At 37.4% G+C, this 24,728-nt stretch overlaps 1 protein-coding gene across 13 annotated transcripts in view; it reads left to right on the top strand.

The window, feature by feature from the left end:
* EPB41 (erythrocyte membrane protein band 4.1) overlaps positions 1-24,728 on the top strand; it is a 178,563-nt gene that overhangs the window by 61,514 nt on the left and 92,321 nt on the right. For 11 of the 13 annotated variants that reach the window (XM_043909497.1, XM_043909486.1, XM_043909487.1 and 8 more), the window contains exons 2-3: positions 18,438-18,915; positions 22,586-22,798. In XM_043909497.1, the coding sequence (XP_043765432.1) occupies positions 18,438-18,915; positions 22,586-22,798 (691 nt within the window). The remainder of the gene's footprint in view (positions 1-18,437; positions 18,916-22,585; positions 22,799-24,728) is intronic. The other 2 variants (XM_043909494.1, XM_043909499.1) reach the window with 1 other exon arrangement.

A 24,728-nucleotide genomic window follows, 5' to 3' on the forward strand; every position in this document is an offset into this window, starting at 1 on the left:
TTCTGGCCTGGAGAATTCCATGGACTGCATAGTCCATGGGGTCACAAAGAATCAGACATGACTGAGTGACTTTCACTTTCATTTTGTATATTCTAGTGGGTTAGACAGACAAAAAACAAACTAGTAAAGACTATATAGTATGTCCTTAAGGAGTAGTAATTGCTATGGAGAAAACTAAAGTAGTAAAAGGAAAAGACATACAGTGGGGACTCCAGTTTAGGTAGGCTGGTGAGTAGAGCCTCACTGAGAAAGTGGTATTTGAGTAAAAACCCAAAGGAAGCAAGCCTTGTGGCTACCTGGGAAGCAGGTTTCCAGGCAGAGAGAATAGTGCATACAAAGGCTGCATGCAGAGTGCCCAGCAAGTTTCAGCAACAGGGGGAAGACCAGTGTGGATGGAGCAGGGGAGGTGGTGGGAAAGACTCTGGCTATTTTTCTGAATGACATGAAATGTCTTGGAGGGTTTGGGGACAGTGGGTAGGATTTCCCATTCCATTTGGGTAGACTGTGGTGTTTGAATTAAAAGCATCATTCATGATATTTGGTGTTAACTTGAGATCATTGTAGCTAAGAGGGTGATTCATTCTACTTAACTCTGTCTTGTGTATTGTTACCCTGAGTTCCAGTGGAACTCTGACTTAGTTCATAGGGATAAAGCCTTATCTTGATGTAATGAAAGTAGCATTGGTCTGAAGGTTTTAAGGCCTGCATTCTTTCCACCCAGACTTAGTTATTAGATGAGTTAATAGTTATTAATTTGTTATTAAAGTCACTATTAGCTGAGTGACCTTAGGTAAATGACTTTGCTTATCTTTTTTCGAACCATAGTGACCTCATATTTCAATGAAAGATAGTTGATAATTAAGGTATTTTTCAGTTATACATTTATTAATATGTGATTTCAGTAGTGATACCAAACTAACTAAAATGAAGGGATAGCCATTTCAACACTGGGTTATCAGTCAGAAAACAAAAAATGTATTCCTCTCAGTTCAGTTCAGTCGCTCAGTCCTGTCCGACTCTTTGTGATCCCATGAATCTCAGCACGCCAGGCCTTCTTGTCCATCACCAACTCCCAGAGCTTACTCAAACTCATGTCCATCGAGTCGGTGATGCCATCCAGCCATCTCATCTTTTGTCGCCCCCTTCTCCTCCTGCCGCCCATCCCTCCCAGCATCAGGGTCTTTTCCAGTGAGTCAACTCTTCGCATGAGGTGGCCAAAGTATTGGAGTTTCAGCTTCAGCATCAGTCCTTCCAATGAACACCCAGGACTGATCTCCTTTAGGATGGACTGGTTGGATCTCCTTGCAGTCCAAGGGACTCTCAAGAGTCTTCTCCAACACCACAGTTCAAAAGCATCAATTCTTCGGCACTCAGCTTTCTTCACAGTCCAACTCTCACATCCATACACGACCGCTGAAAAAACCATAGCCTTGACTAGACAGATGACTGGATCGTAAATTCCTTGAAGGCACGAATGAACCGTATCTTTTTCATTTTTGTATCCCCTCAAGTATCCAGAAAGTGTTTTTATTTATTTGGCAATAATCTGAGTGTCAGTCATTGTGATAAACACAAATAATGTGAAGATTAGCAAGAGATATAATTACTGCCTCTGTAAAACATTTTAAACAAGCAATTGCTATATAGGACAGTGTAATATATATGAAAATATTAGAACTGCAAGGGCACATGTGAGCGAGGATTTGAAAAGTTAGAAAGGATGTACTCTCCCCTTTTAAAAGAAAAAAAGGGAAAACACACATAAAGTTTACCATCTTAAGTGTACATTTCAGTGGCATTAAGTATATTGACATCGTTGCACAGTCTTTACCACTGTCCATCTCCAGAACTTCTTTATCCCAAACTGGAACTACCCATTAAACCATAACTTTCCATTCCTCCCTTCCCCCAGCTCCTGGTAATCACTATTCTACTTGCTCTCTCCATGAATTTAACTACTATGGGTGCCTTATATAGGTGGGCTCGTATAATATTTGTCCCTTTGTGTCTGCCTTATTTTACTTAGAATAGTGTTTTCAAGATTCAGCCATTTCATACCAGTATATGTTAGAATTTCTTTTTTTTTTTTAAGGCTGAGTAGTGTTCCATTGCATATATACACCATATTTTATCCATTCATCTTACTCTTGCTTTTATATTTAGATAACTGTAGTTTCTCCCTTCAGTCTTGTTAGCCTCCTGGGAAAAAAATGAGAAAAAAATCCTCACCTCTTGATGGATTATCTGCAGTTATGATTTTGAGACTACTCATTATTCTGGTCATTGGATATACTCGGTTTGGTTAATGTCTTGCTTAAATTGTAGTGCTCAGAATGAAACAATACTCTGTGGTTAACTATAAGGAATGCAGCAGTTCAGTTAATTCCATAATCTGGATACCACACTTTCATCAAGATTATGATAATTCTTTCTAGAAACCACACTGCATTTTTGGCTCATAAGAAATCTTTTAAAAATAATGCTACCAAGTTGTCTTTCCCATAATATAATTATGTAATTCTTTAAATTTTTTTGTAAAATGTTTAAGAAATAGAAGGAGATAAACATTACCCAGTTTACAAAATAGAACATAATTGATAAAGCTGAGTTCCTGTGATACCTCTCTTCAGTCTCATTACTCTCCCTCTCTTTGAAAATAACCACTCTTTTACATTTTGTGACTGTGCATTTTTTCATACTTTTGTTACCTATGTGTTTCTAAGCAGTTTATATGATACTGCATGTTTTTCAATTCTATATAGATAGTATTACACAAAATATATTCTTCAATATGCTTTTTCCCTCAAATATGACATTCCACTTTGTTCATATGTATAGTTATAGTCCATTTTCACTGCTATAGTTTCCATCCTATGAATTTATTATTAATAACTTCATCTGTTTTCTGATTTTTTTTTTAATAAAAAAATTTTTTGGGGGGTGTACAACACAGCATGTGGAACCTTAATCCCTTGGCCAGGGATCAAACTCGTGTCCCCTGGATTGAAAGTACGGAGTCTTAACTACTGGACCACCAAGGAAGTCCCCATCTGTTCCCTGATTGATGGACATTTGTTTCCACTTTTTTCCTTTGTCATTATTTTTCAAGCTTCAATGTGGAAACCTTACATTGTTTTTAAATTCCTTCTTCTTGGTTTTGATGCATCTTTCCAGCTTGAGATATTTTTGAACTCTGATTCAGTCATACTAACTGTGAATTTGGTAAAGACCCAGGTTTATTAGTGAATCTTAGGTCAAATTTGGCAAGTCACTTCTGAAGTTTGAAATAAGGTTTTTCTGGGACTGGAGAACGAAACACATTTTAACATGTAAGTTTACGTATACTAGCCTAAATTATCATTGATTATAATTCCTCCTTTATGTTGTTTGGTTTCAAAGAGCACAGTTAATTTTGTCTCTGGCACATGTTAACATTATTCTGTTTTTCTCTCAAAGCTATAGTCTGAATTTGACCTTCCTTTTTTCTTCTCTTTCCTTCCCTCTCCTTTCTTTTTTGCCATTTTTAGAAATTTTGTTTGTTCTTGTTTTTTCTCTTCCTTCGGGCATGGGGGGATTGCACCAGCCTTTGTTAGGGTTCAGACTTTTGATCATTTTTTTAAGTAGTCCTTTGGAATGCTATTTTTAAAACTTCATTATATATTTCTATAATCTCCCTACTGTTCATGACTATGTCTCTAATACTTTCCTCATGTTTTCTAAAAATTTCTGATCGTATAGAGAAAATTTCACTGCCATACCCCCAGGGCCTAGAAAAGAATCTGGCACTTAATGTATATCTGTAAAATGTAATGAATGAACTTTACTTGCTAGAATTGCCTTATCCTGAGAAATTCTGTATGTATAGATTCCTTGGCCATGCAGTCATGGCTTACTTTTCTTGAAGTGTTTATAAATTGGTTTATGGGGACTTCCCTGGTGGTTCAGTGGTTAAGAATCTGCCCTCCAATGCAGGGAAACAGGTTCCATCCCTGGTGGGGGAACTAAGATCCCATATGCTATGGGGCAATTAAGCCAGCCAGCCACAACTAAGACCCAATGCAGCTAAATAAAATAAGTTTAAAAAATAAAAATTTGTTTATGATAAGCTCACATATTTGACTATGACCTACCTCTTTTCTCAGTATAAAAACTTTGTGAGGAATTCCCCAGCAGTCCGGTGTTTAGGACTCCATGCTTCCACTGCAAGGGACCTGGGTTCTATCCCTGGTAGGGGAACTAGGATCCTACAAGCCACTTGGGGTGGCCACAAAAAAAAAAAAAAAAATCTTTATCAAATTACTTTTTCTGCCAAGTTTCCTGATACATTCATGTCACCAACAAATTATTCTGTGTTGCTCAGAATTAAGAACACAATAATAGGACATTTCCTTTTTGAGAGAGAAAAATGTCATCAAGCTTAGTCAATAATTTTATTGAATGCTTTTAGCAAATAGTGGGTTGTTTGAAATACTCCATCATTGTTGAATCTTGTTTCTGTGCCAGTGTTAACACTGTATGACAAAGCATTTTATCTTCTGATAGACTGTAGTGTATTTTTCACATTTAACAATACTGGATGACAACCACAGTACATTTTCCAATCTTCACAATATCTGCTAATGCAAGCCATGATCCAATGTTTTATTCATACATACACTCTAATCAGATGACATTTGATATTTAATTATTTTACTGTAGTTTTCTGGCTAAAGTGAAGTTTGCCAATATAATAAATCTTAGGGAATTTCTTGAATTAAAATTAGTAAGTATTATTAGATTGAATTCTCTAAGATAATAAAATAAAAACAAGAGTGTAAGAAAAGTTCCATAGTCTTAGCCCAACCCCCTTTGTAGCTAGAAATTTTCATGTTTTGTTTGTATTTACCTTGAGATTTTTGATGCTATTAAGTAGTTTTCCTCCTTTTCTAGTACATTTTCAGGCTAAACTATTACTTTGTTTTTGGTTTTCCAAAAGAGTTCATATGAATGTAACACTTTATATAAATAATGGTATTAAAGACTCTTGATCTCTATTTGTAAAGAAAGAGAATGTCATCTATATTGGTGTGATTTATCTGAAAGTCATCCAACAGTCTCAACTAGTCACAGTATAATGGGAACCTCAAAGCAGGTTTATATTTGAAGGGCTGAGGTAGATACCACAAAATCCATGGAGTTAAATTATTCCAGTGAATAATGTGAAGCATTAATCTTACTCTTCCTTTGCACTTCTTTTATTTTTTTACACAATTTTAACACATTTGTCAATTTAACCTCCTAATCAATGGTAGACTAAAAGACAGCAGATTAGAAAGGGAAATGTTGGCAGCTGCTCAAAGCGATGGTTTCTCCAGTGGTCATGTACGGATGTGAGAGCTAGACCATGAGGAAGGCTGAGCACTGAAGAATTGATGCTTTGAACAGTGGTGTTGGAGAACACTCTTGAGAGTCTCTTGGACTGCAAGGAGATCAAACCAGTCAATCCTAAGGAAATCAACACTGAATATTCATTGGAAAGACTGATGCTGAAGCTGAATCTCCAATACTTTGGCCACCCGACTCACTGGAAAAGACCCCGATGCTGGGAAAGATTGAAGGCAGGAGGAGAAGGAGACAACAGAGGGATGAGATGGTTGGATAGCATCACGGACTCAATGGACATGAGTTTGAGTAAGCTCCGGGAGATGGTGATGGACAGGGAAGCCTGGTGTGCTGCAGTCCATGGGGTCACAAAGAGTTGGACACAACTAAGCGACTGAACAACAACAACTCATTGGCAGACCATCTTGACATCAGCAAGAAATGCAAGTTAATTCTGCAGATGAACAAACAGCGAAACTGTTTAAATTCAGATACATACATAAACCACCCCCCACCCCAGTCCTCAGGTATCCATATGGCAGAGTTCACCATCCCTATAAACCTTACTAGTCCTTGAGGACATTAGCTCTGCATAGTAATTGAGGTTCATAATGATGAATAAGTCAATAAAGATTTAATATGTTCTCTGGTTTTTTTTTCAACATTCAGAACACTAAGATCATGGCATCTGGTCACATCACTTCATGGCAAATAGATGGGGAAACAGTGGAAACAGTGGCTGACTTTATTTTTTTGGGCTCCAAAGTCACTGCAGATGGTGATTGAAGCCATGAAATTAAAAGATGCTTACTCCTTGGAAGGAAAGTTATAACCAACCTAGACAGCATATTAAAAAGCAGAGACATTACTTTGTCAACAAAGGTCCGTCTAGTCAAGACTATGGTTTTTCTAGTAGTCATGTGTGGATGTGAGGGTTGGATTATGAAGAAAGTTGAGCGCCAAAGAATTGATGTTTTTGAACTGTGGTGTTGGAGAAGACTTTTCAGAGTCCCTTGGACTACAAGGAGATTCAACCAGTCCATCCTAAAGGAGATCAGTCCTGGGTGTTCATTGGAAGGACTGATGTTGAAGCTGAAACTCCCAATATTTTGGCCACCTGATGTGAAGAGCTGACTCATTGGAGAAGACCCTGATGTTGGCAAAGATTGAAGGCAGGAGAAAGGGACGACAGAGGATGAGATGGTTAGATGGCATCACTGACTCAGTGGATGAGTTTGGGTAAACTCCAGGAGTTGGTGATGGACAGGGAGGCCTGGCGTGCTGTGGTTCATGGGGTTGCAAAGAGTTGGACACGACTGAGTGACTGAACTGAACTGGGTTTTTTAAAAAATGAAACGAGGCATATAATCCATTTAATAAAGATCTCCATTCATAATGGATAACACATTTTGACAATTAAAGGGAATAAAACTCAGTTCTGTGGGAAATGAATGTTTTGGTGTCACATCTTCAGTGATTCCTATCATGAGGGTAGTGCACTCTTCTGGGAGGGCCCAGGTGTTATGCTTTTAGAATATGTCTAGACATCGTCTAAGTACAAGCTTGAATTCTGTGGGGAAGTAAAGAGCATATTTTGGTCTTCTTAGAAGGAGATGAGTAAGAGTTTGTTTATTTAAAAATATCTTTGAATGAGTTGGTTCAATGGTGTTAGTCACCATGGAAATGACTTAAATTAAAAATAAAGTTGCTGAAAACAGTATGTTCATGCTGAGTGACATTCCTGATTCACTCAATATGGCAAGAAAAGTTCACATAAGGAGTACTTTAAGGTCCAAAAAATTGGGGGAGGATGAAAGAAGAATCACAAATAAGTTCTTTTGTGTATTTTAAGCTATCATTTTAATATTTTACATAGATGGTTTTCCTGTTTTTCTAAAAGTGCTAATTAGCATATTTAAATTGAGTTACAAAGGAAAGACACTTTCCCTGTGGTTTTGAGATTGATTTTATTGGGAAACAAACTATTTTCTAGCAGATATTCTGAGACTTCAGTACTTGAACATTATTTTCTTTCTGTGTGAAGAAATGTTAACTGAGTTCTGTTTTCTGATTAGAGAAGTAAAATGGCCTTTTATCCTTTTTTTACTTTTGGTTTTTCCCTTCTTATTTTAACTCAAATAGTAACTCTGACTTTATAATATAGTCTTTTAAAAAATAACCCAATTGCATCACTATTCTAATGCCCCTTTTGTTTTTTTCCTTACCTTCCTTCCTATCTGTATAATCTTAGCATTGGATGGAACCTTGTTTTTCCGTCGCTAATTTGTGTCTGACTCTTTGCAATCCCATGGACTGTGGCACACCAGGCTTCCCTTTCCTTCACTATCGAGTTTGCTCAAACTCATGTCCATTGAGTTGGTGATGCTATCTAACCATCTCATCCTCTGTTGCCCGCTTCTCCTTCCCTCAGTCTTTCCCAGTATCAGGGTCCCTTAGAGGTCATTTAATGCAAGAACCCACTTTAGTGGAAGAATCCTTTCTCTGGCATCCATGACAGACGGTCATTTAGCTTTTAAGCGAATATTTCCAGTGATAATAAGCTCACTATTCCCAAGCAGGTCATTTAATTATTAGGTATCTCTAATTATTAGGGATCTCTTCCTTTTATTTTGAGGTGAAAACTATGTCTTTGTAATTTCCGCTGACTAATTTGAGTTTTGCTCTTAGGAATCACATAGAATTTGACAACTCTGGAAATTTGTGAGGGCAACAATCACTTCCCTGTTCTCTGTTCTCTTTTTCTAGGCTAAGTATCCCAGTTTCTTTCAATTATTTACCTTATGACATGGTTTCAAATTCCATCATCATTTTATATCTCTTCTTTGGACAGACTCTGGCCTCCTTAAACTGCCCAGAGCTGAATGTAAGATTTAAGATGTAATATGTATAACAAGAACTGAGACATTGTTACTTTCCATGACCTTGTGATTGGAGAATGTAGTCCAGGAGGTCAGGAATTATGTTTGTCTTTCTCACTGTTGTAGCCCACTGCTTACCATATTGCCTAGAATACTGTAACATTCTCAGAAAATATATGTTGTAAAAGCAAATGAGTGCTTTGGCTAATGTAAATCTAGAAATACAGCTAAAGATTGTTAGCTCCTTTAGGATTTTATCTCTGTTGGAGTATGTACAATCAAAACCTTAAAATTCTTATGAACTATTATTAAATTGGGCTTCCCTGGTGGCTCAGCTGGTAAAGAATCTGCCTGCAATGTGGGAGACCTGAGTCCGATCCCTGGGCTGGGAAAATCCCTTGGAGACGGGAAAAGCTACTCACTCCAGTATTCTGGCCTAGAGAATTCCATGGATTGTATAGTTCATGGGGTCCCAAAGAGACACTTTGGAGTGACTTTCACTTTCACTGTTAAATTGGACAACCTCCATCCTGAATATGTATAATTGATATGGTTAAACCTAAGTTTAACCTGATGCTGAAGCTCTAATACCTTGGCCACCTGATGAGAAGAGCCGATTCACTGGAAAAGATCCTGATGCTTGGAAAGACTGAAGGCAAAAGGAGAAGGAGGTGCCAGAGTATGAGATCGTTAGCTAGCATTACCAACTCAGTGGACGTGAATCTGAGCAAACTCCAGGAGATAGTAAAGGACAGGGAAGCCTGGCATCCTGCAGTCCATGGGGTCACAAAGAGTTGGACACGACTTAGCAACTGAACAACAACAAACCTAAGTTATTATTTTTCCTATTTATTTATCCATTTGCTCAACAAATATTTAGTGAGTATCTACAGTATTCTGTGCTAGGTATTAGGTTCTGTTCAAAGTCCTAGGTTCTATGCTGGGTAGCAGCACAAGTTCTGTTCGAGGTACTAAGTGTACCTTGGAAGAGAAAACAGCCCTTCTCTCAGGGCTATCACAGTGTGGCTGGAGGTGCTGGCGTGGGACAGACAGACATTAAGCAGGTAAATGACAAGTATGATTGGATACGTTGAGAGGAGGACTGTGAAGGAAGTAAGTTACTGAGATAGAGAACTAGGGAAGGGACTTATGTAGACAGTAGGGCTGTCAAGGTAGGTTGCTTTGAGGAGGAGTTATTCAAGCTGAATCGCAAGGTACAAGAAGAAACCAGACTTATTGCGGGGGGTTGGGTGTATTCCAGCCCAAGGAAATGGCATGCACCAGCGACTTTAGCCAGGAAAGCACTTGGCTAGCATGACCGTAGAATGGAGGCCAGGAGGAAAATGGAACGAGATGAGGGTGTTGAGATCATACAAGGAGAAGCGAAGGAGGCTTGCACAAATGTGATAGTGATGCAGAAGGTAGAAAATGGACTGAGTCTAAATCTATTTGGGAGGTTATAGGACTAACAGATGGACTTGATTAGGAAGGGAAATGGAGGAGGCTGAGCCAAGGATGACACTTAGGTTTTCTGGTTAGAGCATCTGGATGGTATGTTTGAACCTGGGATAGAAAAAAGAAACCAAGAGTTTAATTTTGGACAGCTATTGAAGATGCCTGTGAGATATCCATCTCACTTCTTTTCTCTTTTCTATTTTGGTTCTAGTGCTAGACCTCTTCTATTAAGCCATTTGTCAGAGTGGGTCAATGAAGTGTTATAAAAAATGCCTTCAGGCTCAGACATGAAATTGCCTGTGTTATTGAGAAACATGCTAATGAGAACAAGCTAGAGAAACTAAGGGCAGTTACAAGGCTCTTCAAGTTTATCTGCTCAGGATTGGTTTCAGCTTCCCCAGGGATACCCATTGTGAATTTATTCACTGATAACCTGAATTTACCGTCATTTGTTGAGCTTCTCTCTGCTTCTAGGTCTGTCCTGCTTCCACTTTGTTTACCCGCTTCCCTGTTTAAAAATGTCCAGTGGTTCTCCACTGCCTTCAGAATAAAGTCTGAACTATTTAGCCTGATATTCAAATCCTTTCATAATCTGCTTTCTTTGTCTATCTTTCCTTGTCTCCCCATTCCACCTTCACATACACTCCATGGGAAGAGAAATATGTACATAAATTGTGAACTTGAAATTGGTGGCAATAGGGGTAGTCTTGGCCAGATTGAAAGCCTGTCCATAAATTCTTAACAGAAATTCCCTCCTTTCTTCCTCCTCCTCCTCCTCCTTGAAGTGTACTTGAATTACAATATTGTGTTAGATTCAGGTATACAGCAAAGTGATTCAGTTATATGTATATTTTTTCTTCAGCTTATTTTCCATTTTGGATTATTAAAAAGTACTGAATATAGTTCCCAGTGTTATATAGTTGCTTATCTAATTTTTTGCATAGTAGTTTTTATCTGTTAATCCAGTTCAGTTCAGTCACTCAGTCATGTCCGACTCTTTGCCACCCCACGGACTGCAGCACATCAGGCTTCCCTGTCCATCACCAGCTCCCAGAGCTTACTCAAACTCATGTCCATAGACATGATGGTTGGTGATGCCATCCAACCATCTCATCCTCTGTCGCCCCCTTCTCCTCTTGCCTTCAATCTTTCCCAGCATCAGGGTCTTTTCCAATGAGTTAGTTCTTCGTATCAGGTGGAGTTTCAGCTTCAGCATAAGTCCTTCCAATGAACACCCAGGGCTGATCTCCTTTAGGATGGACTGGTTGGATCTCCTTGCAGTCCAAGGGATTCCCCAGAGTCTTCTCCAACACCACAGTTCAACAAAGCATCAATTCTTCGGTGCTCAGCTTTCTTTATATTCCAGCTGTCACATCCATACATAACTACTGGAAAAACCATAGCTTTGACTAGATGGATCTTTGTTGGCAAAGTAATGTCTCTGCTTTTTTAATATGCTGTCCAGGTTGGTCATAACTTTTTTTCCAAGGAGCAAGCGTCTTTTAAGTTCATGGCTGCAGTCTCCATCTGTAGTGATTTTGGAGCCCCCCAAAATAAAGTCTCTCACTGTTTCCACTGTTTCCCCATCATTTGTCATGAAGTGATGGGACCAGATGCCATGATCTTAGTTTTCTGAATGTTGAGTTTTAAGCCAACGTTTTCGCTCTCCTTTTTCACTCTCATCAAGAGGCTCTTTAGTTCTTCTTCACTCTCTGCCATAAGGGTGGTGTCATCCGCATATCTGAGGTTATTGATATTTCTCCTGGCAATCTTGATTCCAGCTTGTGCTTCATCCAGTCCGGCATTTCTCATGATGTACTCTGCATATAAGTTAAATAAGCAGAGTAACAATATACAGCCTTGACGTACTTCTTTCTTGACTTGGAACCAGTCTGTTGTTCCATGTCCAGTTGTAACTGTTGCTTCTTGACCTGCATTCAGATTTCTCAGGAGTCAGGTCAGGTGATCTGGTAGTCCCATCTCTTGAAGAATTTTCCACAGTTTGTTGTAATCCACACAGTCAAAGGCTTTGGTGTAGTCAATAAAGCAGAAGTAGATATTTTTCTGGATCTCTCTTGCTTTTTCAATGATCCAGAGGATGTTGGCAATTTGATCTCTGGTTCCTCTGCCTTTTCTAAATCCAGCTTGAACATCTGGAAGTTCATGGTTCACATACTGCTGAAGCCTGGCTTGGAGGATTTTGAGTATTACTTTGCTAGCGTGTGAGATGAGTGCAATTGTGCGGTAGTTTGAACATTCTTTGGCATTGCCTTTCTTTGGGATTGGAATGAAAACTGACCTTTTCCAGTCCTGTGACCACTGCTGAGTTTTCCAAATTTTCTGGCATATTGAGTGTAGCACTTTCACAGCATCATCTTTTAGGATCTGAAATAGCTCAACTGGAATTCTGTCACCTCCACTAGCTTTGTTCATGGTGATACCTCCTAAGGCCCACTTGACTTCACATTCCAGGATGTCTGGCTCTAGGTTAGTGATCACACCATTGTGTTATCTGGGTCATGAAGATATTTTTTGTATAGTTCTTCTGTGTATTCTTGCCCCCTCTTCTTAATATCTTCTGCTCCTGGTTAATCCAGTACTCCTAATTTATCCCTCCCCACACTTCCCTTTTCTCCTTTGGTAACAAGTTTGTTTTCTGTGTCTGTAAGTCTGTTTCTGTTTTGTGTATGGATTTATTTGTATTAGTTTTTGATTCCACATATAAATGATGTAATATTTGTCTTTTTCTGATTTACTTCACTTAGTGTGATATTCTCTAGGACCATCCACGTTGTGCAGATGGCAATGTTTTATTCTTTTAATGGCTGAGTAATATTCCATTATATACACACACACAACCCCCCACATTTTCTTAAATCAGTCGTCTGTTGATGGGCACTTGTGTCATTTCTGTGTCTTGACTATTGTAAATAGCGCTGCTGTGAACATTGAGGTACATGTATCTTTTCAAATTAGAGTTTTTGTCTTTTCTGGACAGATGCCCAAGAGTAGGATTGCTGGATCATATGGTAGCTGTATTTTTAGTCTTTTAAGGAACATCCATACTGTTTTCCATAGTGACTGTGCCAATTTACATTCCCACCAACAGCGTAGGAAGGTTCCAGATAGAGGTTTCTTTAGCAGAGAACAGTGGGATAGAAGTACCCAGATTTAGAAAGACAGACACTATTCTGGGAATTTACAATAGAATCACCAGCTTGTAGTACATTAATAGTTTCATTAAAGCATGGTTTAATTCTGTGAACTGCGACAAAAAATTTCACCTCCCCAGAACCAGTTTATATTTATCTGGGAAATGAAAACACCTACCGTTTAGAGTGATTCTAGGATAACATGGTAAATTGTGTGATGTATGGTATTTCATAGGTACTCAATAAATGGTAGTTACTATTATTAGTATTTCAGTTAGAATTCATTTTAAATTGTATCTATTCTAACCTTATGTCCTTGTAGCCCCATATTACCTAGTCTGGACTACTTAACTAGTTCTTAAATAGCTACAGTATTCTACTAATGCTAGTTCAGCTCCTCATCTGGAATTTCATCTGTTCTTTGCACTTCAGGTTGCTTTCTATTGACATCTTGTGCTCATCCTCCAAAGCACAGCTTAAAAAACGGTTTCTACGAGACTTTTTGTGATCACTCTAGTTGAAAGTACTTTGTATTTCTCTGGTGCTTAATTGGTTCCACTCATGAAGCCTTGCCTGATTAAGCGCCAAGTACTACCTTGTGTTTTGGTTATTTGTGTATATGTCTTGGAGAAGGCAATGGCACCCCACTCCAGTACTCTTGCCTGGAAAATCCCGTGGATGGAGGAGCCTGGTGGGCTGCAGTACATGGGGTCGCTAGGAGTCGGACACGACTGAGTGACTTCACTTTCACTTTTCACTTTCATGCATTGGAGAAGGAAATGGCAGCTCACTCCAGTATTCTTGCCTGGAGAATCCCAGGGACGGGGGAGCCTGGTAGGCAGCTGTCTAAGGGGTCACACAGAGTCGGACACGACTGAAGCGACTTAGCAGCAGCAGTATATGTCTTATCTCCTTGAGAATTGTATATTATCCTTTTTGTTTCCCTCAAAAAGACCTGAGCCAAAACCTTATATATGATTAGCATCCAGTAAACACTGATAGATGTTCAGTGAACTAATTTGAGGAGTATTACCAATAATTAAATTCTATCATTAAATGGTGACTGTAAGGGAAATTTTCTTAGTCATTCCAAACTGTAGTGTTTTTACCAAGTTTTCCACCTAAAAAACATGAGTGGAGCACTGACTGTACTGTTAAAAAGAGATACAAAAAAATGAAAGATGTTGTCCGGCCCTTGCAATCTGCTCAGTATCAGGTTTGTGAAGATCTGATTTGCCTGAAGTCAACAGATGTACAGTATTAAAGTAAGTGTATCTTTGAGAGCAGATGGAGTATAATTCCTCGGGTTTGAAGGATTAGGATCATAATGGAATGGGACCACTCATCACTGTCTTTTCGGCTGTGCCGATCTTTTTTTCCCTTTTTTAAAATCAGAAGACATCTTTCTGATATTAAATAAATAGATAACTCCTTTTGGTTTTGTATCCAGGATAAAAATAGTATCATTTACACAGGAAGAGCCTGTTTGTAGAGCATTTATCCTGTCTTTGCTGCTTGACTTCTTTGTATCTCTTTTCCTGGTTACCCATCCTATCTTTTGCAATGTGGAGAACCTGGCTGCATGTGTAACAGATTTGTCAGGATGAGTTTATTTGAGCTTTTAGGAATTGGCCCGTAGGAATTTATTTTTATTTTTTGCTATTTATTTTTTGTTTAATTCTCATCAGTATCAGAGTTAACTGGAGAAACTTGCCTGATGTATTGGTTTCAGTTGTTACACCCCCATCCTCCCTCCCTCCTTTTGCTCCTGTGACTCTTAGTAAATGCATTGCTACCCGTATGTGCCTGGCTGGAAAGGACACATATGAAAACTGTCATTAATAATTAATTTTATTCCATTTATCCTTGTATAGATTGGATTGTAGCATCTCTGCTGAATCTGTGTTGTCTGATTCCCTGGTTGTTTTCTTGCGTTTATGATGTTACCTGAGGTTGGTTTCTGTATGTTCTAAGAGAATTCTTTTACCCTTCTACTTGTTTACCTGTTCCTTATATGGTATTCTCATCTCTTTTTTACTTGCATTTAGCTTTTTTTAAAAACATGAGTGTAATTATGTGTGGCGAAGTGTTTTGGTTTTGTACTGATAGATGTGTTTTCTGATTCTTTATTCATATGTCTTGATTATTCCTTCCTAAATGTGGCAAAGAGATTCATATCAATGGAGTTGTCTAACCACCCAGGAATTGAACCCATGTCTCCTGCATTGGGAGCAGATTCTTAACCTGCTGAACCATCAGGGGAGCCTCACAGGAGATCATATCAATGGAGAAAGTCAAGTGTCAAGTAGTCAAGTGTCAGGGCTGCATGGACAGCTTGAAATTGCCACAGATCTGTGGTAGAAAAATTCGATTAACTTTTGATTAAATACCAGATGAGTTCTAAAAACATGTTAATGGTCAGCTTCCACATTTAATAGTATACTGCATTCTTTGCTGACTCATTCATTAATTCAGCAAGCATTTGTTGGGCATTTATTGTGTTAACTATTTCTCGCTGTTCACATTCCACTTTCTGAAGGTTGCTTTCTCCCATCTTTGTTTCTCAGACATTTTGAGTATGTTTCCAAAGAAATAATAGTTTTCTCTGCCTTGCTACTCAAAGTGTGGTCAGTGGGTCAGCAGCATTGGCAATATCTGGGAGCTCGTTAAAAACGTAGAGTCAGGCCCCGTTCCAGAACTGCTGAATCAGAATCTGTATTTTAAGATTACTGGGTGATTCAACACACATTAAATGTTAACAAGCACACATATAGCATACAAATTGTAACCGTGTGTGCATTTTAAACAGTTGAGTACTCATACTCATTCAGCTACTTTGAGATGACATCTTTTCATGGGAAAGAAATCATAGGAATATCCTTAGAAGATCTTTCCTGTTTTTTTAATGATTAAAAAATGGAAAACACAAGAAAAACACTCTTTATTTATTGAAAAATACAAGTAAAAGATTGTTAGAGTTGAATTTAAGCGATTTTCATGTCTGCTAAAATGTTCACGAAAGGTTTATAATTTTTTATGGATCTTTGTGAGAGACCTTGTTGTAAAGTCTGTTGTGTAGGAACAGTTCCATGTAGAAGTGGTTTCTGTGTCTTTTCAGTAAGATGAATGATAAAGTCACATCCAAAATCTGTGGAAAATAGTGCTCAGTCCTCAGCCTGTCCTCTTGTTTATTTTTGCGAAGGAAGTTTGAAGTAAATTGGTGCTCTCAAATCAAATCATAACTCTTTGAGAGTAACTGGTGGTTTGATATTCACATTTTCTTTCTGGGTCAAGTTTGATTATTTAGAGATTAAACAAAAAGAACCTTGGAAAAATCAATTGCCTACTCCTAATATAAGGAGGAATTAAGACAAGTGTACCTCACTCAAGGGTAGCAAATTCAGAATATACATTGGTTGGTAAATATTTAAGTAATGTTTATAAAGACCTTATTGTGTTATTTATTAGCACAGAGTAGTTTTGATGACTTAATAGATGAAACTGGAGAATGTGCTTCTGTGAATATTTTGATTATTTAAAAATATTTTTAATGCTCAAAATAGAATAATTTGAGTAGATCAGCAGTAAGAACTCACATAAAGGCGTTTCCTTTTATTATACCTTTATTTATTTCAATATCACTTACAGTGGTTTGTCACCTACTATCATTGTGACCTTGGGCCAGTTTTACTCTGAGTTTGTTTCCTCAGCGATGAGATTAAGCAATTCCGTTTTCCTTTTCAGCGTTATTGAAAGGCTTACTTTAAATAATGTAGATAATGTCCCTGACCCCAGGGCCTGGCACAGAAATAGTGCTTGATGCCATTAGCTTCCTTCTGTTTTCACTGCTTTGTTCCACTTATACACAATTATTTAGATTTCACTCATTGTAAATAAGAATTCTCTTAAATATGCTTTCATTATACTGATTGAAGTTGAATCAAGACTATAAACTCCATGATGACATAGACCTACTTGTTTTGTTTACTGTTGTATCCCTAGCATAGGACTAGGGAGCATTTGAAGCAGATTTACTTGAATAATTTAGAGAACACCATTGCAGTTTTTTTCAGGTATATTCAATTGAAATTAATTTATTCAGCAGACTTTTTTAATACCTGTAATGTGCCAGGTACTATTCTGTCCTCATGGAACTTAAATTTTAAGTTCTTTCTCTCAAAACTCCCAGTACTATTAGTCAAGTCGCATAATAATGCCAAAGAGTAATGTCACTAAATGGGGGGAAAGAAGACAAAAACCAGTAAACAAGTTAACAGGATAACTGTAAATAGTAATAAATGCTATGAGACCATCTGGAGGGCCATTATTTCAGATAGGATGTGATTGGGAAGCCTTTCTAAAGAGGTGACATCTGAGCAGAGGCAGTAATGATGAGAAGGGACCTGCTTTCAAATATCCAGGAGTGGAACATCATAGAGAGACCAGCAAGTGTAAAGGGTCTGAGGATGGAATTGGCCAAATATGGTTCATCAGTTCAGATTTTTAGCATCCAAATTAAATCACTTCATCTAAACAGCATGGAGCAGAAGCAAAGACATTGTAAACACTGCTTTTTGAGTGGAGTACTTTTAGGTATAGCCGTTAAGTGTAAGGTCATTATTAGTCGACTTCATTGCTCAGTGGTTCCCTGGTGTGGTGGTTACCCTTTAGTGACATTACTCTTTGGCATTATTATGTGACTTGACTAATAGTACTGAGAGTTTTGAGAGAGAGAGACTAGAAACCAACAAGTTTGAAATATGTGAGGCCTACAGCTTGCTTTCTCTTCTCTTACAGTTGAATCAGTATTTGCTTTCTAATCAATATTTTTCTTCTCTATTTTGCATCTTTATTTTTCTCTATTATCTATTTTCCTCTCGTAATAGTTCACTGCTGCTCTTAAAAATGAAGAGTATTCTAAATCATACTTGTCAGAAGGAAAAAAGATATTAAAAAACTTAAAGTCAGAGACTTCGGCAATTTAATGTTGTAACACGAAATCCTAAGGATATGTTTTGTGATTATTTTAACTGTATACTTGTCATTGCTGTTGTCAAGTCTGATAACAAATGATCAGAATTCTACATTTCTGTTCTTAATATGCATTCTGAGAAATGTAAACAATAAGACTGGAGAGCCGAGGAATCTTTTAATCCCATCAACTCTTGGGATGTAGAGAATTTTGCAGATAATTTCTACAAACCTTGTACCCGCAGATTGATGCTGTCAAAGAATAGTGTATAAGTGAGATCTTTTTTTAGGAAGGATAAGACTGTGCTATACATAGTTTTGAGCTTTGAATTTAAAATATGCATTTCACTAAGCTGGCTTTCAGGGGGTCCTATTTTAAGCTAATTTCTCTATGTCATAACTTTAGCAAGTCAAGCATTAATAATTTATCCAGGATGTATAGGTAAGATATTTTTGTGCTTTAATGGAAAGTCTCCTGTTTAATGGACGAGAGCACTGTCTGTTGGTGGTTAAATACCTAAAAATACTAATTCTGTCACACTTGACCTGATTGAGGGTTTGCCTTCAGTAATGCGTTCTGTTTCTAAGAGCCCCCCCTTTGCCATCTTCTTTTTAATAGCAACATCATGACAACAGAGAAGAGTTTAGTGGCTGAGGCTGAAAATCCACAGCACCAACCACAGAAGGAAGAGGGTGAGGGAGCCACAAACTCCGGTCAACAGGAAACTCAGTTGGAAGAGGCTTCTCAAGCAGCAGCTGAGGGAGATAATCAGTGTGAGCAGAAGCTGAAACCATCTAATGGAGACACTCCGACACATGAAGACTTGACCAAGAACAAGGAGCGGACATCAGAAAACAGGGGCCTGTCACGGCTGTTCTCCTCATTTCTCAAAAGGCCTAAATCTCAGGTGTCTGAGGAGGAAGGCAAAGAAATAGAGTCAGCTAAAGAGAAAGGTGAAGGAGGTCAGAAAGAGATAGAATTTGGAGCTAGTCTTGATGAAGAGATCATTTTAAAGGCCCCAATTGCAGCTCCTGAACCTGAGCTCAAAACAGACCCATCCTTGGATCTCCATTCATTAAGCAGTGCAGAAACTCAGGTAAGGGTATGCGGCTGAGTGGGAGGTGAAAGCAGGTTAAACAATTTTCCTTCAAGAACATTTGGTTTTTATTTCTTACTAGCTAGTTGACTTAGGTATTGTTAGCAATAAGTAACACAATGCTTTGGAGTTTCTGCTCTAAAGAAATTCATGCGGTCAAGATACTTACTTATGTTGGGGACTTCCCTGGCAGTGCAGTGGTTAAGACTTCACCTCCAGCGCTGGGGTCGCAGGTTCAATCCCTGGTGGGGAAACTAAGATCCCACATGCTGCCTGGCCAAAAGAAGAAAACATGAAACAGAAGTAGTACTTTAACAAATTCAGTAAAGACTTAAAAAAAGATACTTATACTGTCTAAATCAAAAAAGAGAAAATGAAAGAAATGTATCAAATGAATTTATATTTTGCTACAATAATGGAACAAGTCCAGGAGTTTTAATGGTGAGGGGGAAGGAAGTGAAGTGGTTTAGAGTTCATTTTAGTGGAATTATTAGAAATGGGATAATTTATCAACAAACATAGTTCTTTTATGGAAATCTTTATAAAAGCCTTGGGATAGATTCAGGCCACCCAAAAGTAGGTAATAAGTTTGAACCATGTCTGCCTTATCTTTGTTGTTTTCTACAACTAGATCATATTTCCACAGAGTGTAAGATATAGATGAAGAAATTTAGCTCTTTTATATCACCTTTGTAATATATAGTAGTTGCGGGGAGGCTTAGTTGTTAGTGTACTTAAACTGAGAATGAGTTGTGAGTCTGGTCATCTGTCCAAAAAACTTGGGAAAATATTAGTACTGCAATTCAAACTATTTTCTAGGAGTGTCATTTGTTTTCAGGCTTAATAAATTATAAATTAAGAGTTATTTTCAAAGTATTTTATTTTTGAAACATGCGGGCATTATGTACATTGTAAAATGTGTAAGTCCTATATGTTTCTATTATAGGTTTCAGACTTGGGCTATATAGTTTTATTAGATTTAAAAAATAATATATGTATTTCTGGAAATATTGCTTGCATATTAAAAGTTCTAAGTAAAATTTAGGATAAAGTTGTTATTATGTATTTGCTATTAGAGGCTTCCCTGGTGGCTCAGAGGTTAAAGTGTCTGCCTGGAATGCGGGAGACCCAGGTTTGATCCCTGAGTTGGCAAGATCCCCTGGAGAAGGAAATAGCCACCCACTCCAGTACTCTTGCCTGGAGAATCCCATGGAGGGAGGAGGCTGGTAGGCTACAGTCCATGGGGTCGCAAAGAGTCGACACGACTGAGCGACTTCACTCACTTATTAGTGAAAGTAGGTTGAAGAGAAAGTTTTATTTATAGTATATGACTAGAAGATTCAGTCACAGACAAGTGACACTTCTGCTTTATTTTCTCCTCTGTACAATGAGGATAATAATATTCACCATACTTGGGCATTATGAGGATTAAAAAAGATACATATATTTGACATACTATAAGCACCGAATAAATGTTAGTTATTATTACTTAGTTAATAAAAATATATAAACAGTAAAGGCAGAGAAACCACATCTTTTAGTGTCATTAATTTAATTTAATTTTAGGAATGCCAAAGGAGTTAAATTATGTTTCAGGAAGCCTGGTAGTTTCAAGAGGTTTTAGCTGCCTTTTTCCCCCTTTGCTTTATGTATTGAAAAATCTCTATCTTGTTTTAGTTAACATTTGAATCAGGATTAGTCTGTTTTGTCTAAAGATCATAACATTTGTACTTAAGTTGATACAGATGATAAATTTTAGATTTAACTAAAATCTTATTCATTGATTTCATAGTAGAATTTCATTTGAATGGTCCTTTTCTATATAGGATTTTTAAAATTGAGTTTGCAAAAAAAATAAATAAAATTGAGTTTGCATTGTAGGATTGCACTGGCCTTCATCTAGGGTACTTTGGGTTTTTTGGAAACCATGCGTCATTTTTTAATACTTTTTAATTTATTCACTCAACAAATTTACTGAAAACCTACTGTGTGTGCCAGGCCCTAAGCTGGACAGACATTGGTAAACAAAAAACTACAATACGGCAAAGAGGTCATGAATTCTGGAGTCTGACTGGTATGTGACTTGTTGACTGTATGATCCTACCTAATTAACTTCTCTGCCGTCAATTTTTTATTTGTCAAGGGGGGATAATAATTGTACATTCCCCACAGGGTTAAATGAGTTCATGTAAGTAATGCTTTTAGAACAATAATGACCCATTGTAATTTCTGTATAAATGTTTGTTGTTGTTATTATTGAACAAACATGATCCCTACTCTTGATAACTTTATTGTCTAATGGAAGAGACAAAAAAAGTAGTAAATACAAAATAATTATTTATCGTCATAAATGTTACGAAGGCAACAAACAGGGTACTGACATGAAGAGTACTGGTAGAGTGGGGATAGGCCAGATAGGATATTCCACGGACAGAGGAGCCCGGGGGGCTACAGTCTATGGGGTCGCAAAGAGTCAGACATGACTGAGCGACTTCACTTCAGTAGTATCTAATGCAGGAGGAAGTGAAGTGAAGTCGCTCAGTTGTGTCCAACTCTTTGCGACCCCGTGGACTGTAGCCTACCATGCTCCTCCGTCCATGGGATTTTCCAGGCAAGAGTACTGGAGTGGGTTGCCATTTCCTTTGCCAGAGGATCTTCCCAACCCAGGGATCGAACCCCGATCTCCCGCACTGTAGGCAGACGCTTTACCATCTGAGCCACCAGGAGCAGGAGCCAAATAATTAAATCCTTCTCAAATGTCAACTATGTTTTCTTTTGAAAGGAAAGGATTAGTAAGGTTTAGTTAAGAATAGCAGTTTTATTGTGTTAAAAGTACGTAGGGGTGTGCCAAAATGTCTCACTTACCTGTATTACTTTGGAATGACTTAATGATTGCCCTAGGGGATCTAGATTTCAGTTTCTTTCGCTGCTTTGAATCTTCTTTGCATTTGTTATGGTTTATACCTAGGAAAAATTAGATCATTAGTATTTGCAATTGTTAGCCTACTACATCTGTTGCCTTTTCTTTAAATTGGTCAAGAACCCCTCTTAGCCATTCATAAAATTTAGACTGCATGACTAATAACAGCCTGTTTCGCAATTCATAAGGTTACCTCATTAGAATTGAGGAGCAAGGGGCAAAGATGTTTAAGTTTTGATAGAGTTTAAGAATAGATAATGGTATAGCCAGTAAAAATATATAGTGCTGACAGCAACAGATTGGTATGTTCTAGTTTACATGAAACCTTCATTTATTGATTTGAAAAATGACATTCCACCTGAAGATAGAATTTTACCTTATATCAGGGGCCTTCCATGGTGGCTCAGCTGGTAAAGAATCTGCCTGCAATGCAGGAGATCCAGATTTGATCCCTGGGTGGGGAAGATCCCCTGGAGAAGGGAATGGCTACCCACTTCAGTTTTAGGAAAAAAAAGAACAAATTTTACCTTATATTATAAAGTTTTGGGACTAGCAGAGTCTGTGGATCTTTGGGGAGATCATATCTTGTATAGAAAATAATTATTTAATCTCCTTATCACTTGTATTTGTTTTAACAGTTTTCTTCTTCCGTTAGTGCTTTTATTGGTAGCCATATTATAAGCAAACAAGTGTACAGCATGTTGTGTGAAGTGTCTTTATTACTGACTTGGTGATGTCATGGCTATGTAGCCTGCTCAGGAAGAACACAGAGAAGATCCAGATTTTGAGACTAAGGAAGAAGGAGGACTTGAGGAGTGCTCTAAAATAGAAGTAAAAGAAGAAGGTCCTGAATCAAAAGCAGAGAGAGAATTAAAGGCTTCCCAGAAATCCATCAGAAGGCATAGAAGCATGCATTGCAAGGTCTCTCTGTTGGACGACACAGTTTATGAATGTGTGGTGGAGGTGAGTGCATTTTGATTCCCAGTAGTTAGAATGCTTACAGATTGTTTCATGTAGGATTGGATAAAGTGGTGCCATGGTCTGAGGTAAGACCCTATGTAACGACTGTTTCTATGGACTGAAATGTTAATAGTGATTTTTGGGGGTGGAGGTATGAAAGGATTACGAGTGAGTCTTATTTTCTTCTCCAGTTTTTTCTATATCTGCCAAATATATGTATTGTGAATTGAGTGTTACTTTTATAACCCAAAATAATTTTAAGAAATAAAAAAGATTATTTATAGAGTGACCTTTCATGACTAGATTTCCCAGGATAGCCTCAGTTTCTAGGTCTAGCAGTCCCCATAATTGTATTTGTAAAAAAAAAAAAAATTACTACATGTTCATTTTTGCTCTCCCAGATCTAAACCTTAATAAGCTTTAGTTTATTTAATGTATTTCTTTAGCTCCATGAGATAGGATATAAAAAACTTACATCAAGTAATGCCATTTGTTAAAATTCTCTATTATTTCCAGGAAGAATAAATAATTGAATCAAGAATAGAAAAGTCAGAGTTATTAATATTTCAATTATTCTTTTGCTTCAAGACAAGTGAAAATCCTTGAAAATCTGTCAGCTGTTTTTTTAAATTAGAGCAGTAATTATCAATTATAATATGCTTGATAAAAAGCAATTGTTGAGATTATTTCTAATACATATAACTCATATATACTTGTATCTTAGGTATATAACATTATTTTTAATTTGATTTATTTATGTGCAAATATATCAAAGCACAAATAACTAGTCTAAAATATTATATTGTATTTATTAATAGAAATTCCCTCTTGAAGTTTTGAAAAACAAGAAAAATACACTGTTGCATTTTAAAAATGGCTACTATTCCTGGTAACTAGAGGAGACCTGGGGTCTGCTCTTTCTGCTTCTCACTACTAACTAGTCTGGAGATGGAGAGAGCTATTCCACATTCATCTTTCACACTCAGATCAAAATCTAGATAGGAATCCCTTTATCTGAAGCATGTGGGGGTGGATGTATTTCGGTATTCAAAATATTTGGGGCTTTAGAAAAGCAATAAGTACATACTCTGGAAATTTTATAATACACCCAGCCAAGTGTGTAGCAGTAGAATATATGACCAAGCATGTTATTTCTATGGTAAAATATATGAAGATTCTAAGTTGGATAAATAAAAATGAAAACTAACCCATAGTGGATCAGGTTAGAATTTGCCTTCAGGAGAGCTTTGAACAAAAACAAAATAAATGTCACCTTTTACTTTTTAGAACTTCTGAATTTTGGAAGTTTAAATAAGAGAGTAGGGACCTGTATGTGAAGAATTCCCAAATCATCTCTGTCCTTTAGAATGAAACATAGAAGGGAGAAGATGAAGAAAATGATGTAATGTAGATGGGATAAGTCTAAAAATGATTTAGCAACTATGTGAATTACTAATAGTCATTAAAAATAGCTCATTGAGAGAAGGGTATGTGTCATGTACATGTGCCAATGATTTCTAATTTTTTGAAAAATTTAAACTATATTTCTCAGAAGGTATTAGCATGTTTAATTTTTTCAACATTTCCAGTTGTTAGGTAGGACAGATATAAATATTCTTATCATCTTACAGATGAGAAAGTAATGTTCAGAAATATTAATTGAATCAACTCTCATTGTTTAGCTAGTAAATGAAAAAGCTGGGACTTTTTGACTCTAAATCTCAGCCCCTAAGTTACGGCATTTCCTCCCTATAAACAGGAATATAAGTATCTCAGACTGGTGGTGGTTTGATTTTCTAGGTAGAGCAATGTTAAGAGATTATTTGTAGCACAATTATAAGAGTAATGTCTATGCTATGTAGGGTTTCCCTGGTAGCTCAGCTGGTAAAGAATCTGCCTACGTTAATACAAGCATCTCAAATTGGTCGTGGTT

The sequence above is a fragment of the Cervus elaphus genome, chromosome 8 (assembly GCF_910594005.1).
Source record: "Cervus elaphus chromosome 8, mCerEla1.1, whole genome shotgun sequence".
Lineage (NCBI taxonomy): Eukaryota > Metazoa > Chordata > Mammalia > Artiodactyla > Cervidae > Cervus > Cervus elaphus.